The sequence below is a fragment of the Crocodylus porosus genome, unplaced genomic scaffold, assembly GCF_001723895.1.
Source record: "Crocodylus porosus isolate Cpor-Errol unplaced genomic scaffold, CroPor_comp1, whole genome shotgun sequence".
Taxonomy (NCBI): Eukaryota; Metazoa; Chordata; order Crocodylia; family Crocodylidae; genus Crocodylus; species Crocodylus porosus.
Window position 1 is genome coordinate 4,861,319 of NW_017728911.1, and position 17,536 is coordinate 4,878,854.

At 47.0% G+C, this 17,536-nt stretch overlaps 1 protein-coding gene across 1 annotated transcript in view; it reads right to left on the minus strand.

The window, feature by feature from the left end:
- CSPG4 (chondroitin sulfate proteoglycan 4) overlaps nucleotides 1–17,536 on the minus strand; it is a 74,242-nt gene that overhangs the window by 32,049 nt on the left and 24,657 nt on the right. The window contains exon 2 of the mRNA XM_019533344.1: nucleotides 246–409. Within this exon, the coding sequence (XP_019388889.1) occupies nucleotides 246–409 (164 nt within the window). The remainder of the gene's footprint in view (nucleotides 1–245; nucleotides 410–17,536) is intronic.

A 17,536-nucleotide genomic window follows, 5' to 3' on the forward strand; every position in this document is an offset into this window, starting at 1 on the left:
TATGACAGACACCATAGCCCTAAAAATGTGCAGCTTGGTGGCAGTCACTACCCACATCACACTGTCAGGCCCAGAGCAGTCTGCTCACAGGTTCCTCACGGGGCTTCATGCTGAGCATCAAACCCAGCCTGGGAGTAAGCAAGTGCCCCTTGTGACCTCAGTGGGACAAAGCCTGCCTTGTCTAAGGCCAAATGTGGCCAGGAGGCTTGGTACCCCTGCTGCAGAAAGAAAAGAGCCTTGCTGACCTGCAGGATGCCAGATCGCAGTTCCACCAGGAGGTAGTCAGCCTGTCCAGCAGCCAGGAAGAGGAGACCATTGTGCTGGCGTGTGTAGAACTGGAGGCGGAGATGAACTGCGCTGTGTGCATCCACTGGGGGCACCTCCACAAAGCTGTCTCCAAAGAAAGAAGCTGTGGGAAAGAGATAAGGTTATGGGCTTGGGTGCCTGCAAAGGAATGAAGAGTCTTCCCCTGGATTGGCATTCAGGAAACGGGGACTCTATTCCCAGTCCTGCCACTGACCTGCTGAGTGCACTGCTCGGGTGCACTTCCCCTCCCACCTCTCGTCTGCCTTGGCTGTTTGGAGTGTAACGTCTCTGAGGGCAGGAACTAGCCCCAAACACACAGACTGAGCAGGGCCATGTGAACTGCAGCCCTGATCTAACCTATAGGACCCACAGGTAGAAATAAACAGTATTGATGGTGAGAGGCTGCAAAACTAGCTCTGGCCAGACAGGGAGAAGGGGTCTGTGGGACTGAAGCCAGTTTCTGTGCAGGGCAGGGCAGAGGAGCCACTATCTGCAGGAACTCCACTGTCTTGGTAATTTGTGTTATGTTTTTAAAGGGCTGTGTTGTTTTTAACCTCCAGGGTCCATTTATATGGGATCAAATTACTAAGGGATTAAAGCTCCCTGTAATATTTCTGTCATCCCAGAACTGAAATCCTGTAACCTCTGCAGCTCCTTTGTTATTTCATCTCCTGGTGGTGTTAAAAAAGCTAATGAAAAGCAAATGCGAGGCCAGGAAGCTGCACAGACCCCTCATGGGCGCTAGGTGGGGTAGCAGGTCAGCAGGTTGGCGGTCTGTTCCCCAGCCTTCCTGACCAGCATAATACAATCTCTGTCTCTGCTTTCGGTGAGCCCTATATCTAGCAAATACCCAGGTGGGTGTCATTCAAAGAGCCTGTTTCTCAGGGGTCAGTTGTTAGTGCTCCTCAAGGAGCTGTTGGGCTTGGATTTCAGCACATTTCCCACCACAGAAATGCATTGCAAGTAGCAAATTTCGACTCTTAGCTCAGCAAAGAAAGCATCATTTGGCATCTGCAGCTCATGAAAAGACAAGGAAAACCCTCCAAACTAATCCTTTCCAGTTCCCATGTGTCCCTTTATGGCGAGGCTTCACAGAGATGTCATAAAAATGAAGAAAGTTGTGCTTTTCAGAGCCCAGAGAGTGTGTGAATGGTCTGGAGACAATTTTTCCCTGTCATCATTGCACAAGAGGAGGTTTGTTAGCTCCAGTGGTCTGGCCACATTCCAGTTTAGAGGAATAATCATCAGAGATAGAAAAAAACCATTAGGCCATCATATCTATCCCACTGCAAGGAAGGGTAGAGTCTTCTGACAGCGACCATACTACATATCAGACCAGATCATTACCTGGTATCTTACTATAACTCAGTTTAAGTTACTACAATTGTAATGTTTTATTCCAGTGGCAGATCTTGACACACTGAACTTGTCAGAGATGGGAATATGTTGAATCTGCATTTGTGAATCCAAAGTTATTTTTTGTTGAATCTGCTAATGCTAATGCATGTACAGTTTTACTTCAGGTTCGCAATATATTCTGCTCCTGCCAGTTTGGCAGTACTCTTCCAATATTTGTGTCTGGTGTCATTATTATGAGTGGCTTGAACAAACAACAGAACTGCAGTTCATTTAAGCACAGGGTAAATCTACAATATGCAGATTCAGATGGATACTGTAATCTTCCTGGCTTTCTCTTTAAGCTACTGTTGCTGTGCATTGTTGAACTTCAGCTCAAAGGTGGCTGCTTTTCAGTCCAGGGCAGGGCTGGATTAACACATAGGCAAACTAGGCATATGCCTAGGGGCCTAAGGGAGGAAGGGGCCCAGCTTATTTTACATATTATAATTACTGAGTGAAAAAAGTAATATACATATACAGTATTAAGTAGGGGGCCACTAATTTGTTTGCCTAGGAGCCCCTAAAGGGTTAATCTGGCCCTGGTTCTGGAGAAATTATTCTTGCATACGTGTGTGTGTAAAACACATAAAACTACACTGCAAAAAGTGAAACATTCAGAAGCTAGTAAATACTAGAAGTTGAAGTCCTCAGAAATGTATATGATCACATAATGCATCATATATCATAATGCATATATCATAATGCATATATACAAAAGGGAAAAAATAAAGTTTCATGAGTAACTATAATGCTGGCATTTCCTCATTTTACCTACTTTAATTTTACATTTTTAAGTGGTTTTATACGTGCATGTACATACACATGCATGCACACGTTGCACACAGTGTATATTATATAGAACACATAAAACAAATTAACACATTACCTGGTATGTATGTGCATTAAGGAAAACAACAGTTAAAATCCCTAAGCCAGATGTTCCTAAATCTGGAGCTCACAATCTCAAGTGGGATCATGGCACTCAACAATAGACACTTGACAAAGCTCACAGAAAATCAGCTGTGGAAGTGGAACTTGCAGTGGAGGTTCAGTCATGAACCCAGAAGGAGATCAACAGAGGAAGAATCTGGGAAAATGCTGCCATAACGGCTTAAAATAGGAGTCAGCAACCCCTGATGTGTGCCAGAGCATGGCTCGTTAAGTCATTTTGCTTGGCATTCCACAGCCAGCCTGGGCTCTGGGTAGGTCCCTGTCACTGCCCAGTCAAGGTTACTGGGTTTTTTTTGGCACTCTGCCCAAAAACATCGCCGACCCTTGGCTTAAATGTAAGGAAGGGAACAGTTAGGGGTAGGCAGGTAGATCTGAAGATGCAGTCACAATCCAGAAAGTCTCCTAAATTAAATGTACATGTGTAAAATAAAGCACTGTATTTCAAAAGTTATCATATACCTCTGCCCAACTTAAAAAACACTGGTGAGACATCCTGTTATACTCAAATCACCTACCATCCCACAACACTACCCATCTGTCATGAACCCCACCACAGGCCCCTTATCCATCTTTCACGTACAAAGCATGTACAAAGCAGAGATTCAACTCTCTCCAGTCCTAGCAACACTTCGTAATCAAAATGCTGCAATATGGTATGCCTTCAAGGCATATCCTTTGAGCCCTTGGCTTATAAAGCCAATATTTTCAAACCTAAACTATCTAGAGTTAAGTACCTAATTAGGCACTAATTTAAAGTGGTCTGGCTTTCAGAGGTGCTGAGATATGCCTATCTTCTCCTCCACCTCATGCTACAGCTATAAGATGAGGTCATAAAGGAGCCACTAGGACAGCCCCAGGTTCTGCCTGTATAGGTGAAATTGCCTGGACACTGGTTGTGACCATTATCTCTGTCCAGAGTCAAATGTTCTCAGTGGAGTCACCCCTTGATTTACACAAGTGTAAATGAGGAGAGAACCTATTTCACAACTTGAAGTTTATTTTACTTCATATAGCTCCTAAGTGTATTAGCTACCTTCAGGCATTTGATTGTAGGGATTCCACTGTTACATCCAGGCAACTGCATTTTACACAACACGTTTGCTTCTCTTAAGAACTTTGGAAGCTTTCTTGCTTGACTTCTTGTGTTGAGGTTGAGGCCAATTATCTCTGGCTGCAACTGATGGCTTCTAGAACTGACAGGGAATTAGTCAGGCTTATCCCCTGCAGGTACAATTTGCTAATACAGGTTGTATAGCAAATGGACCACAAATACAGTGATTAGGCAGCGCTGGAACTGCATCTGCAAGGATGATTTGAAATCACCCCCTTGTTGGCAAGGTTACAGGTTACAGCCTTGATGCAGGTAAAGGCAGGACTCCTGTCTCTCTGTCTTTTCACATTTTCTTTCTGATTCAGACTCTGGCCTTCTTGATTTTTCTCTGAACATTGCTCTTCTGAGAAGCCCTGAGAAGAGTACAGCTCTATTTCTACATCTTACTTTACCCTATATAGGAGATCACCTTCTGATCTTCCAAGGGGTGTTCTGAATTCCAGCCCTTAGGAACATCCCAGTGGCCCCCCTGATATTATTTAGCTCTGTGACCAGTGCTTGCATTCATCTGCCAAAGGAGTATGGCCCACAGATTTCTCTTTGAGATTTACATATGGGCAAGAATTCTGGCAGGGCAGTGAGATCTGCATGTTAGTGCTGGTCCTCCCTTCCAAACTGTCCCTCCTGTTTAACTCTGGGCACAGCCACCAGCACATATTATGAGCCTGCTCATTTCCTGGTTGTTATACATGTACTTGGTGTGTGTCAGGTTGGAATCCTAGTCCTTTTTGGCTAAGCACAAGGATGAATCACAAAAGTTTTGATTTTATCCACTCGGACATTGAAGGTCACTGTCCTCCTCTGAACTGATCCATCACTCCAATAGCTTTTTTGTTTAATACAATAATTGATCTGTGTCTTTCTAACATGACTTCCCCTGAGTACTTTGGACCTAGCTTGGGAAACTCCACAAGATGCTGCATAGTGTTGCACAGGTGTATGCTGTGTGAGAAGAACCTTCACTTTCCACCTTGCGCCTGTCTTTTCTATGTAGGTCTTTTCTATGCAGTTCTTTGCTGCAGAGGTGGCCTCTCCATATGTGTTTGTACAGCCCCTAGCATCTTAGGGCCCTAGTTTAGGTCGAGGCCCGTGGTTCCAACTACAGTACAAATAATAATAAATAGGGTACGGTGTTCAACTCCTGGTTCTTGATACGATTAATCAGAGTTATAGGTTCCAAGACCAGAAGAGACTATAATCCTCTAGCCTGACCTTCTGCATAACAAAGTTGACAGGACCTCATCCAGCAATTCCTGCAGCATGTACATTTTGTCCCACCTCAATTACCCCTGATGTTGCCAGAGAAGTTGTCCTATTTTCCTTCCAAAACTTATGTATAAAGTGCTGATACAAGATAGCTGACTATGGAGATCTACATTTCACTGGTGGATGAGCAACCCTTATACAAGCTGCAAACTGCTTTGGGATTCTTCCATGAGAAATTAACTATATAAATGTGAGTTACTGCTATTTGTCTCCCTGGGAACCCTGCTTTATTTCAGCTTTGCTCTCTTTCTCATTTCTCCAGCCAACTCAGGGAGGGAATTATGTCCGGAGACAGCAGACTTCCATTGCAGAGGCTGTTTTGAGCAGGGCCTTTAACTTTAATGTTTCTAGTTTAAAACAAAGTGAAGAGGATGCTGGGGTTTGGAGACACAGGTGGACACAAGTTGTTTGTACTAAATGTTCCAGCTGAAAGTTGGATTTCTTTTTGAAGTGTCTAGAGTTTAAGGGGAGTTTTTTAGACAAAAGTAGCTGTTGCTCTTATATTTTATGTTTTTCTTAAACCCTCAGCTCTTGGAGTCATGTTATTATATGAATCTCAGTTTTCTTCAGACACTTATACCCATGCTTCTAGTCCTCATGCTTGCAGAGAAGTTGCAAATGTGACACTGTGGCTATGTTTTTCAGATTTTGTGATAGTTAAGGCAATCTCATGAGACTTGAGGGGCCTGGCTCATCATCTTTGTACATTTAAGGTTGAAAGTCAGGTGGTGTGAGGGAACAGATTCTCTAGGGCACCTCAATACAGTCTTATTCTAGCCTGCTCAAGTCCCTGAAAAAAATATTAACTCGTCTACTTCTGTAACTCACTGTCAATTTAGTCTTCAGATTATGTCTCAAAAATGCTTTGTGGAGGAAGAGGACTCCCCACCTTTTACATTAACAGTTTTACAGCAACTCAAGCTTGGTGAAATGGGACTGTACTTAGGTGTCTAAATCCACTTAGGTCTCTAATAGGTGGAACAAAATCAGACCCTAGGTGTATAGCTGTCATTTGTTCTTTTGGGAATTTCTCTTGTATCATGCATAAAACTGCAGGCTCCTAGCAGTGCCTGAAGCCAGGCATGGTACAAGAACCTGAGGCTTCGTGCAAAACCTCTGCTGTTACACTGATCTTTCAACATGCAGTTTGTCCTGCTGCTCCAGGCCAGGGTCAACAGATGCATCCTAAGCCTGACTTGCACAATTGCTTTTCTAGCATTGGGTTTTCTAGAAGCTCTGGCAATGCACATTGTACAATCCAGGGCCTTCACTTCAGTCCTGATTTACAGTGCCCTATGCCCTTCCAATCCTAGACCCTCTACAGCTTTACAAGTCCTGAGCTGAAACATGCTGTACTGTTCCTGTCCAGGGCTCTGTCAGTCCTTATCTTAGCCCTGACCTGCACCTCCTTCCTAGTGCAATATTGGCCACCCACACAGCTCTGCTAGAACATCTTGCTCCTGAGGCACTGAACCCTGGTAGCGTGAATCCTGGGCTGTCCCTGAGAAGTGCTGGATAGCGGCACAGGTAGTATCTAGCAGGCAGGTAATGTCTAGCAGGCACAAAGCTTGAGTCCTGTCCTCCACTGCTAGATTTGAGGATTCATGGTCCTGTTTGTGTGTACATTTTTTACTGCAGTGGGGTAGGGAAGGGTCTTTTCATATGCCTTTAAGGGGCCAGTGCCACTGGAATACAGATGCTAAGCTGGGAGCAGCCAGGGCTCCTGAGGTTCATAAAAGTTTGTGTAATTAGTTTAGGAGATGCTAGCTAAGAGGACTTGGTTGCTGTAATCAGCTCTGCCTTTATTAGCCTGATATGACAGAAAGGACAATGATCTTGGCACAATAACTTGTTTTCCATTTTATAAATAAGAGCTTCAGGGCTTGGGAGCAGGCACTGTCTTTTCTTATATGGCTCCACTGCACCTGGCAGCATGACATCTTAATCCCTGCCTGGGGCCTCAGGGACTACTGCAGCCAATTAGTAATAAGTGTCTCTGATTTAAGGGATTAGCTGGTTGTGACACTGCGATGCAGTCTCTAATAATGTCCTGCCACAAAACCAATCAACCTTCCCAGTCTGAATTTTGGGGTGTCCTTGAGCCCAGGGCTAATGCAGCCATTATACTGTCACACTTATCAATTGGTAATCCACACATGGGGAAATGTAAGGAGACTAGACATCAGACTGGAAGAGACCTCCTAAGACACTGAACCCAGTCCCCAGGTGGTTTCTGCCTGTTACACATGATCAAGACCCTGAAAATTTTGCTGGCTACACTTTCCCCCTATCTGAGGTTCTCATATGGATCCTGTCATCATGGTTCATCTTCTTTAATGCACTTATCCTCGCCACCCACTATGAGGCTATTATCTTCCGTGTTTTGAGGGGGAACTGAGGCACAAGAGGCTTAATCAGGCCATAGAGGTTTGTGGCAGAGAAGTAAATTGAATCCAGGGCCAGCTAGTGCTCTAATCCCCGGCCATCCTGCCTGTCTCTTTTCCTCTTCTGTCATGGGGTTGCCAAGCTAACTGATGCTCCTGTGACCCAGATGCTCCAGACTTGCCTTCCCTTCTGCTCCTCTAGGATCAGCCCCACAGGCATGCAACCTACCACAGCAAACGCTTACCCTGGGGCAAATGCAGTAGGATTGCTCCCCCATCAGGAGCACATACTCACCTCAGTGTTCACTGTTGCCTGCTGATGGCTGTGAATGGGCCCCCACCTTCTGGGCTGAGGGCCTCAACAGTCATGTCCTCCACTGTTGGTGGTGGTATCTCCTTGATGCTCAGTCACTGAGCTAAAAATACATCCCCCACCCAACTCCAAATGTCTCTCAGGAAATGACTCTCCTCTGCTTTGCCAGAATGAGAGACTGAGGGAGAGAAAGGCGTTCATAGAGCAGCAAGATGCCTCAGTCACAATTTCCGAGTGCCCGGCCAGCAGTCAGTAGATTATAGGCTGCTGTTCTGATTCTTCTTAACTGGCCTCTCGGTAGTATCCTGCCCTACATCGTTATTCTCCTGGGGTGAAGAGCAACAAGAGGACGCTCTGTGCGCTGGCGCTACCCCGGGGCACCCACAGGAAGCTGGTGATGAACATGTATGCAGCATAAGAGCTCTCAATGGGACAATTCATGAAGAGCCTGGAAAGCGTTGGCTGCCACTCATCCCTCCTTCCTTTCTTCCTCTTTCATTGCTTAAAAAACAAATTATTTTTGGCCTCTCTATTTTCTGAATAGCTATTTTTGCTGTTGAGGGGCTCTCCCACCCTTGGCCTGGCAGGCAACACTGTTTGTCCCTGCTACTGTCCCAACAAACACTCCTGCAAGGCAATGTGCTTCACAGAGCTGGTATCTTTGCCAAGCCAAGCCTGTTTCCACAGGACCTCTCTAGCTTTCCAGCCTCAGCTGTTCTTTGCCTTGTGTATTACAACTCCCCGCACCTCTGAAACAGAGACTTCAGACCAGCCTATAATAGGTCAAGAAATCACAAGTCACTCTTTCCTTAGCCCACCCCCAGTGAGATGATTCATTCTGTAAGATGCTTAAAGAATCGGAGGCCTCAAGTAATTCCCTAACTTGGAGTTAGCTGAAAGAGAGTGCCCGAGGAGGCAACCCTTCAGCAGTATGGAATGTGTCGAGTGCCTGAGCGTAAGCTCATCTGGTCTTGAACCCACTGTAGAAAGCAGAGGCTCATTCATATGCTGTTACTGGCTGGGAGGGATTTCCCATTCTGGGGCTCCCTGAGGAGAAGGGAACTAAGCCACCACCCATGAAGCCAGTACCCTCTTTTGCATAGCAGATCAGGCAGCCATGTATCAAGAGATTTTCAGTGCAATACCCTGATGTGATGTCCATAGCTCAGTCATCAGCAGATTTGGGGGGAATCCTTTTGGGGTTGCAGAGCTTGGAGCAGCTGGAAAGTGGAGATGGGCACATCCAAGCCCAGCTCCCTGAGACCATGCAGCTTTAACTGGCTCTGGAGAGGGGCCTGCTGTACAGAGGAATGGCTTCACTGTGAGAGTTGCCTGCCAGAATTCACTGAGTGCAGAGCAGACAGCTTCTTCCTGTGCGCACAGCTGGGAGAGGATGGGAGGTGGCTGGGAGCAAAGGGTCAAGGGGAGAGGGGGTGGGTAGAGCTGCCTGGTATGAGATGGAAATGGGGGAGGTCAGCATGGGACACCAGCAAGGCTGTAATTGCTTGCAGATGCCTCCACAGCCGCCATCCAAGGGGAAAACCCAAGGCTCCTTATTGATGGTGATGACTTGTCTATCTCTGATTCCTTTTGGCTGCCTCTCATCAAAGCCTTGTCTCACTCCCCTTCCTGCTCTCTCTGCTTCCTGAGGCTCACATTCACTCTCTTTTCTTTTCTTCTGCTTTTTTTTCCTCCCAAGAGCTTTTTAGATCTCCATTTTACTCTCCCTTCTACCTCCTGCTTCTTCATTTCAGCACAAGTCACAAGGATGATTTTGAAAATCTTGAGTTCACATGGCAGATAAAACCAGAACACAATATCCCTGCAGTCAAAGGCACCAAGGACACGTCTATGCTAGAGCCGAGGAAGCACTTCCACTAGCTATCTGCTCTCTCTGGATCTGCAGTGACTAACCTATCCCACCATGTGGACTCTGACTGGAATTAGCCTAGAGACTGAGGTTAATCCCTAGGCCAAGGTAGAGTGTTGTCTTTAGGCCAGGCATGAGTCCTAGATCAAGTAGGAATTTCCTTCAGTTCTGTGAGTGGAACAGGTCGTTAGTATTTATAGACTGACAACCCAGACACTGGCTAATCTTTATCTCACACATGCAGCATGGGGGTACAGCCGTGTTGTACACTCAGCTTTGTACTCCAGATGCTCCACACACCCTGAGCAATGGGTATATACTGTACATCTCTGCAAGCTTTCAGCCACTAGATAGCTGGAGGTTTATAAGCAGCATGGGTGCAGCTCTGATCTCATCCAGCAGAAGACAATGGGGCACAAAGACACTAGCCCCAACACTGCAGAGCATGTGTGGAAGCATGTCTCCATTCTCCAGGTTATGTAGCTTCCCATTCATCCTCTTCTCTCCCCCTCCCCTTTTCCTAACTTCTGAGAAGGTGAGCTCTGGGTCTCAGATCTGTTCTGGTGCAAGTGTTACTGTTCAGGGTGGATCGTCAGAGACTATGTTTTCTGTCAGACATGGGGCTGGTCCTTGAAGGGCAGTGCTTCATTGTGACACATGGATCACAATGAAGTGGTGGGGATCCTGTGGGAGGGGATGTTTGTGAATTGCAGGCCTGGCTGACCCTCACTGGCGTCGTGCTGTCCGTGATTCATTCCATACGCACGCAGTGCCTGAAGGTCCCAATTCTGGGAGCTGGCACATTTAGAGAGAAATATCTTTTCCCACGCCTACCCAGATGTATGTAGTCAGATAGTGCATGTTTCACATCCAATCCCTTACAGCCAGCATGTGAGACCTGTTTGAATCAAAACCATCAGGCTTTCCACCCAAACAGCACTTGTACCACATGGCTGGAAACAGCTGGTGAAGACAGCTCTAGGTAGTAATGGGGGAAAAAAAAGAATGGGATGTGCTCTGCTTTACTGTGTGCAGTCTCACGCAGCTATCAGGGGACTGTCCGTTGCGCCACTGAGGCAAAATATGGCCCAGTGAGCACGGTTAGGTGTGTGTCTTTGTGCATCAATGTCTAAAACAAAGTCAGAAAGTGCCTGAGTTTAGAAATGGACATGGGCTTGTGTGTTGGGTGTGCATATGAGAAGGTACATGCACAAGGGCTTGTATGTGTATAGCCTGAGAGTGGATGTGCATTTATTACTAACCTATTAGTAATTTAATCACTTAATTCAATATTAATTATTCATTAATTACCTGTATCAATCAATGCATAGATTCCCTACTAATTATTAATTTATTCACACTTATCAAATCACTTGTCTAATGTTCTTGAACCAGGACAATGATCGCACATGCACTGAAAAAATCCACAAACTCCAAGTGACCCTAAGGGCAGGTCTATACTACTTCTAATGGTGCTGGGGAGTGCTGCCATGAATACATACCTCGCCCATTCACTCCTGTTTGACACGTGCCGGTTGCCAAGAGATTATCATGCAGCTGCTATTAGAATGGCACTGGGCTTGCACACTTGAGCCTAAGACCAGCCCAGCTATGTCCCAGTGCATACAACTGCAGCCCAGTTATGTACTGGTACATACAACTGCACTGTATTTTTTCAGCATTTGGTGTGTGGGAGGTGGGAACAAGGTGGTGGGTTGTTTTCACAGAAGTTCTCTCTGGCTTGGTTGAAGGTGGTATGCCTCCAGCCAGTGGGAGCAAGAGTGACACAAATTTAACTCAGCACCATGCCTGAGTGCCACTCCGATCTCTTTCCCCTACCCTGCCTGATGCTCTCCCTTCTGTTCCCTGCCCTGTGCTCCTGACTGCTCTGTTCTGCTTTCTGCTCCCTCCCCTATCTGCTGCTGTGCTGCCTGTCCCCTCCCTGTTCTGCTGCGTGCCATGCAGAGTCTGCCCTTGCCACTTGTGGCATCTGTGCTGCTGCAGGTTGGCCATAAGTCATTTTCAGAGACCGGGAGAGAATAGGAATGTGTTTATATGCACACATGAGATGTCTGTCTGCATGCTTCACTACGTGCATGGTTGCTTTTTTGTGAAGGCCAATGCATGCATGCTGTTTGGAAGAGCAGGCACATGTGTGCTTTGGGTGTTATCTTGGAATGGGGTATAACTCAGAGTGTCCATAGGTAGGTTAGCCATTGAATCATGTGTTAGAGATGGGGAGACTGCAAACAAGTTTCAGGACATTACATCCACATACACCTTCTTTCTGGGACTCTCAAACTATGCTCCCAAGCCTTGTTCTTCTGTATTAGGGTTGGCAGCATGCAATAGGCTGGGAACTGTAGCCTCTGGTAATATTGCTCACATTTGAAATGAATTTACCTGGCCTCTGTTCACATCTTTTAGAGTTTACTTTCTGCAGCTCTTCTAGCAAACCCGTTTGATGGCAGGAGTGACTCTGAAATACCAAGTCCTAACCTATTCACACTAGAAACCGACTTCAAAGATTCCAGGGGTGCAGACACAGACCAGGTGATTGGCACTCACACCTGCTTGAACTTCTAGATATGTGATACTTGCAACAAGCTGCTTGTGAAGGAGCAACAGAGCAAGGATCCTTCACAGGAGCGATACAATGAATAATTTCAGATAAGGAATGAATCTGAGAAAAATCACAGGCAGACAAAAGTGACAGAATTCAGGCAGTAAGTGAATTCTGAATCCTTTTGCCTGGCTCTGATGCGCAGGTGTGTGCTGCACCAGGCAGTGTGCGTGAGCGTGATGCTACAAAGCAGAGGCATACCTAGTAGGCAGCATAAGACTCAGACCACTTGGGGAAGCAATGCGCTAGTCTTCTGTGGCTAAGTAGGGAGTGAGAGACAGCAAGTGCACTGGTCTCCCTAGCTGGGCCCTGAGGTGTCCCGAGTAGGATTGACCAGGCTGTATGAAAAAGGGGCTTATGGCATAAGGCTGAAAGGGTTCTGAAAAGGAAGGATTTTCTGGTCCTTAGGCACTGGGCATGATGCACAGCCCATCCACATTTTCATTCTCCCTTTGCCATCAAGAGGAGAGGAGTGGAGAGGAGAAGCCCTCACCCTTTTAAATTATGATTCATGTGACAGGTTGGCATTTTGGTTCCCACTGGGGGCCGGTTGCTAATGTCAGGCAACCGCCAGGAGGTTGCTAGGAGGCAGCCATATTGGATAGAAGGAGACAGCGCTTTGGGCAGAGCGCCTCTGCCATGTTTTGAGCCAGATCCAGTGTGATGTTTACCCGCTGCTGCAACTTGCCTCTGAGCACAGCTCTGCATGTCAGTTTTGCCCATCTGCATTGAGATGTCAGCATCCTCCCCGTCAGACACCTGCTCCAGGGGGAGGAAGCTGCCTCTGAGAACTGTTAACAGCTTCATTTTCCTGAGGAAAACCTGCTCAAGCAGGTATTTCCCAAGAAAGCTGTGCACTCACAAGACTAAAATATGGCTATGGAGAATCCCTCCTGGCCAGGAATGGAGAGATAGTACTAGATACCATATGAATACAGTGTGTAAATGTGAACACTTTGGATATGGAACAGCAAAGCGGTCTATAATCTACAACCGAGATTTGCAGAAGTGACTAGTTATGTTTCCTGCCTCAATCTGCAGGCACCCCACCAGAGACATCTTAAAGGAACACACATTTTAGAAAGTAAGTGCTGGGTGCCCACTGCTGTGAAATCTGTCTGTCTGTCGCAGGGTTTTATGGTTCTGCCCAGCACCACAGTCCCTGAGTGCCTTCTATGTAAAATCAATAGCAATGTGAGCTTCATGGACTCTCTGTCTCCTTCTCTTTTCAGATAAAAACTGCTTGGGGGGAGGGATTTTTTGAGACGGTTCATTTCAGTTTTTTTAAGATTAATTTAATTAACTAATTAATCAATTCTTTTTTGTGGGGCTCAGTTTGGCATAAGGGGCTATCAGAGTTGTTATTCTCATGGTAGAAAGGTCCTGGAGAATTGGGCTGTATTCATTGTTTTTGAATATTTTGGCCTATAGTCATAGGCCAAAAATCAACTTGGCGTCAGGTCTGGAAAATGCCAGTGTCCTAAGGTTTAATTGGTTGCTCTTGCCAGCAGAAGCAGTTTGAAAAAAGTGCTTGTATGCACAGCACCTAGGAAAGTGGGGACCTGATCCTGTTTGTAGCCTGTTGCTGTAACATGTTTGTGTGTCAGACAAAGCATTTAGGCACCTGGAAAAGGAAGTGCACACATGTGAAGGAGCATGTTTGAACATGGGCAGAAATACTGAGTTCTAATCCCGTGCCTGACACTGACACCTTCTCTGGGCTTTGTCAAGTTACTTATTAACGGCTCTATGCCTCAGTTTGCTATCAGTCAACTAGGGCTAAGGCTGCCTCATTTGCTTACCTCAAAAAGCTGCAGTTTAGCCTAATTCCTGAAAATGAGGACAGCCCTGAGAAGATGACTGAATAAATCTTGCTGCATCTGTGAGGCTCTGTGTGTGTACAGCAGAGGGCAGGTGTGGAGAAGCAAGGGAGGTGTGTGTTTGTGTGTGAGTTTGCAGGGAGGGGTATGGAATTCATTAAAACAGCTCTTTAATTATACACAGAACATTAGAAGAGCCTGTTCCCAGAAAACCACACACACACTCTCTCTCTCCCTCCTTGAAAGGGTCCATATGTTCCTGGCTATTTCCTGCCCTAGCCACAGAATTTTCTTAAGGTGGAAAAATATGCCAGGAGTTAAGGTTCCTTGTTTCTGCAAACAGCTCCTGGCTTGTGTGTGGCAGTGTTTGTGCAATATGACTGGAAGCAGGGCTGCCTCATTATTTCCTGTGACTGGAGCTCCCTTTCAAAGCGCGGAAGGTGGCAAGTGAGCTGGCTGTGGACAAGGTGCCTTGTGTTCACCTGAAGCAGCCTCTGGGAAGGAAGAGAGAAGACCCACTCTGTTCCCTCCGAATTGCCATAGCTTGAGATTCCCCTAAGCTGGGGGTAGAATGGGGTGTCGAAGCAGCAGGTCACCTACGCCTGCCCCAGCCGGGGGCCCTTTGGAGTACATCCTCGTGGGGCTCAGCCCCTTGGAGGACTTCACTCTCCCCGGAGCCACTATACTTGATCTATTGAAGGGCACCTCATGGGCTGCTTACACAAAGCCCCCACCTTGAGGGTGTCTTCAGCAACCCCTCTTGCCAGGCATCACAGCCTCTTTCCCACATCCAGTGCAACCTTCATCCTTCTACCCATTCACAGCGTTGGGCCCTACATGAGGTCCTGATTTGTAAGGGACAGGCATCTCTCCTAACTCCATCTTCTATTCCTAGGATGCAGGAATTGCCAGACTGGCTGAAACTCATGGTCCATCTTGTCCAGTGCTTTGTCTCTGGCCATGGTCAGCACCAGCTGCTTCGGAGGAGGGGTGAGTTCTCCCGCAGCAGACAGCAACGGTGGCCACTCTTGAGGCGCAACTTCTGTTTGTGGGTAGTGTTAAGTCCTGATGTGGAAGGGCTTGTTTTTCTCACAAAACCACTGTTACTATCTCTATGCTTCCCCAACACTTTGTGAAAGTGACTTCCACGTCAAATTATTTGCCATGGGCAGTAGCTTTTCCTTTGATGTGTTTGTACTGTGCTACCTTTCAGTGCTACTGAATACCCCCCAGCAATTCTGTTTTGAGAATAAAGAGGAACATCCAGTTTTCCTTCCCTGAAGCACTCATCTTTCTGTGTCACTCTTTTTCCTCTATTCTTTTCCTCTCACACCTAAACAGCCCCAATCTTTTCGACCTCTCCTTCTTTCTCTCTCTATATCCACCCTCTCTCTGATTCCTTCTCTTCTCTTCCCTTCTCCTTTCCTTTCCTTTCCTTTCCAACCTCTCTACTCTCCTGCAGTGTTTTCACACACTGTATCACACCTCAGATCTCAGACCTGTGTTCCAGTAGGGGAAACGGGATGCCTGCTCAAGGATTTTCTCTTCCTAGCCCTGGGGCAGGTCCTCACATCTAATGCAGATCTAAAGCAGATCTAGTGTAGGCCTTAACTTCACACAAAACCCACACTGGTTTAATCCTGTTACGGGGTCCAATCCCCTCCATGTGGATATAGGTTTATTGAGATAAAAGTGCTTATTCTGGTACAGTTCATCCAAAAACAGTCCTCCCCTTAATGGGTACAAAGGCAGCATATGGAGTAGGCCCCAAATAGCAATGGAAGAACTGTGTGGCCTCTACAGCCAACGCCCTGTTCTCAGGTCACAGCTCTTGGGAGGATGGACATGGCCTTCTGCCAGTCCCTGCAGCACTCAGGTTGTGGGAGATGCATGTATCCGTATAATTTGTTTCTGACCCAAAGCAATCAGAAGGCAAGGAACAGGTCCTGGAGACAGGCCAAGCAGCACCTAGGAGCAGCAGAGGGATGGGTGCCAGGACAGAGGCAATGGGACAGGTCCAGATATGGAGTCCCAGGACAATAAGTAGGGAAGAAGAGGCCCTAGCAGAAGAAGTGGGCCTGGTGGGAGGAAGAGAGGGAGGTTCTAGAATAGGAAGCCATGCGGGGTCCCCTTTCGCCTTACCGTTATTGCTACCTTGGGAGTGTGGTGATGGTTCTGCTGCTGCTGCTGCTGCTGCTGCTGCCCCTGCGGTGCTCACCACCAGTCCTGATCCCTACAGGGCTCAGTGCTTTTCCACGCTCCCTGGGTGTGGGGCTCAATCCCAGGGCAAGTGTCAGCCAGCTCTGCCCCAGTGGCTCATTGGCCAGCCCATATGCAGGGGACATGGTGTATTCCTTGCTCCACAGCAGTCAGGCTGGAGGCAGCATTAGCAAGGAGCAGCATTCTGGGACCTTCTGACTTTTTTATGACTTTATAAGGTAGAAAGCTCCCTCAACCGCAAACCAGCTCTGCTGTTAGGCCAAGCCCTTCTGTTTGAGATTTTCATGCAAACAGTACACACCCATCTGGCAAAAGGACAGATCTATCCTGAGTGCAGTGGAGCTCTGCTGCTTTACCCTGGCCCTGGTTCTGGTTGTGGAACAATCTTGGAGAACTTCCCAGGGCTGATCTTTGCAGCTAGTACCTAGAACTTCCCAAGGGAGAGAAAAAGAAACCCTCATCCAAGCTTCCTGATCCCTGAGCAGGTTCAAAGCCCTCTCTGAATCCTGTTTTGGAAGCCACTGGTCTAGGTCCCTTTCCTGCAGCATCCCCTCCTGGCTCCTAGTGGTTCAACTGAAAGGCATCTTGCTCTCCACAGAAAAGGCCAGATGTTCAGCATCTGTCTCCAGCACTATAAGTGTGTAGCACATACCTCCTCTCTTTGTACCAACAGACTCCCCGGTATGCTCATTTGCATGCTAAAATGTTAGGCTCCAGCCATGGGGTTGGGGCCTATGCATTTTGAAAAGCTTCCCTGGTTAGAAGGAACTCTGAGGGTCAGGGACAGGCAGAAGAAATCTCCCCTCATGATGGAGGCCTCTGGCATGCTGCATAGCATCTATACTACTATATTATAGATGAATCACTCACCATGAAAAGTACAGCCCATCCTAGCACCTGGGCTAGGATCATTTGATTTCTCCTTCCCAGACTACAGTGCACCTCAGTCACTCTAGTTTGTCATTCCAGGATACCAGTACTCCCAGTCCATGCTGTGGTCATGATTGGCTCTAGGATGGGTGGCTCACCACCTGTTGGCCTCTCTAATCCTGACAGACACCCCCACTCTGCTCTGTGATCAGTCTGAGAGCTCTGCATGGAGATTAGACCTAACAGTCCAAATTACTGGGCAGAAATGTCAGCAGTGGGGACAGGAGCATCCAGGATTCAGCCTTAGTGCTGGCCCAGAGTGGAAAGTGTGTGTGTGTGTGTGTGTGTGTGTGGAAAGTGTGTGTGTGTGTAAAGTGTGTGTGTGTGTAAAGTGTGTGTGTGTG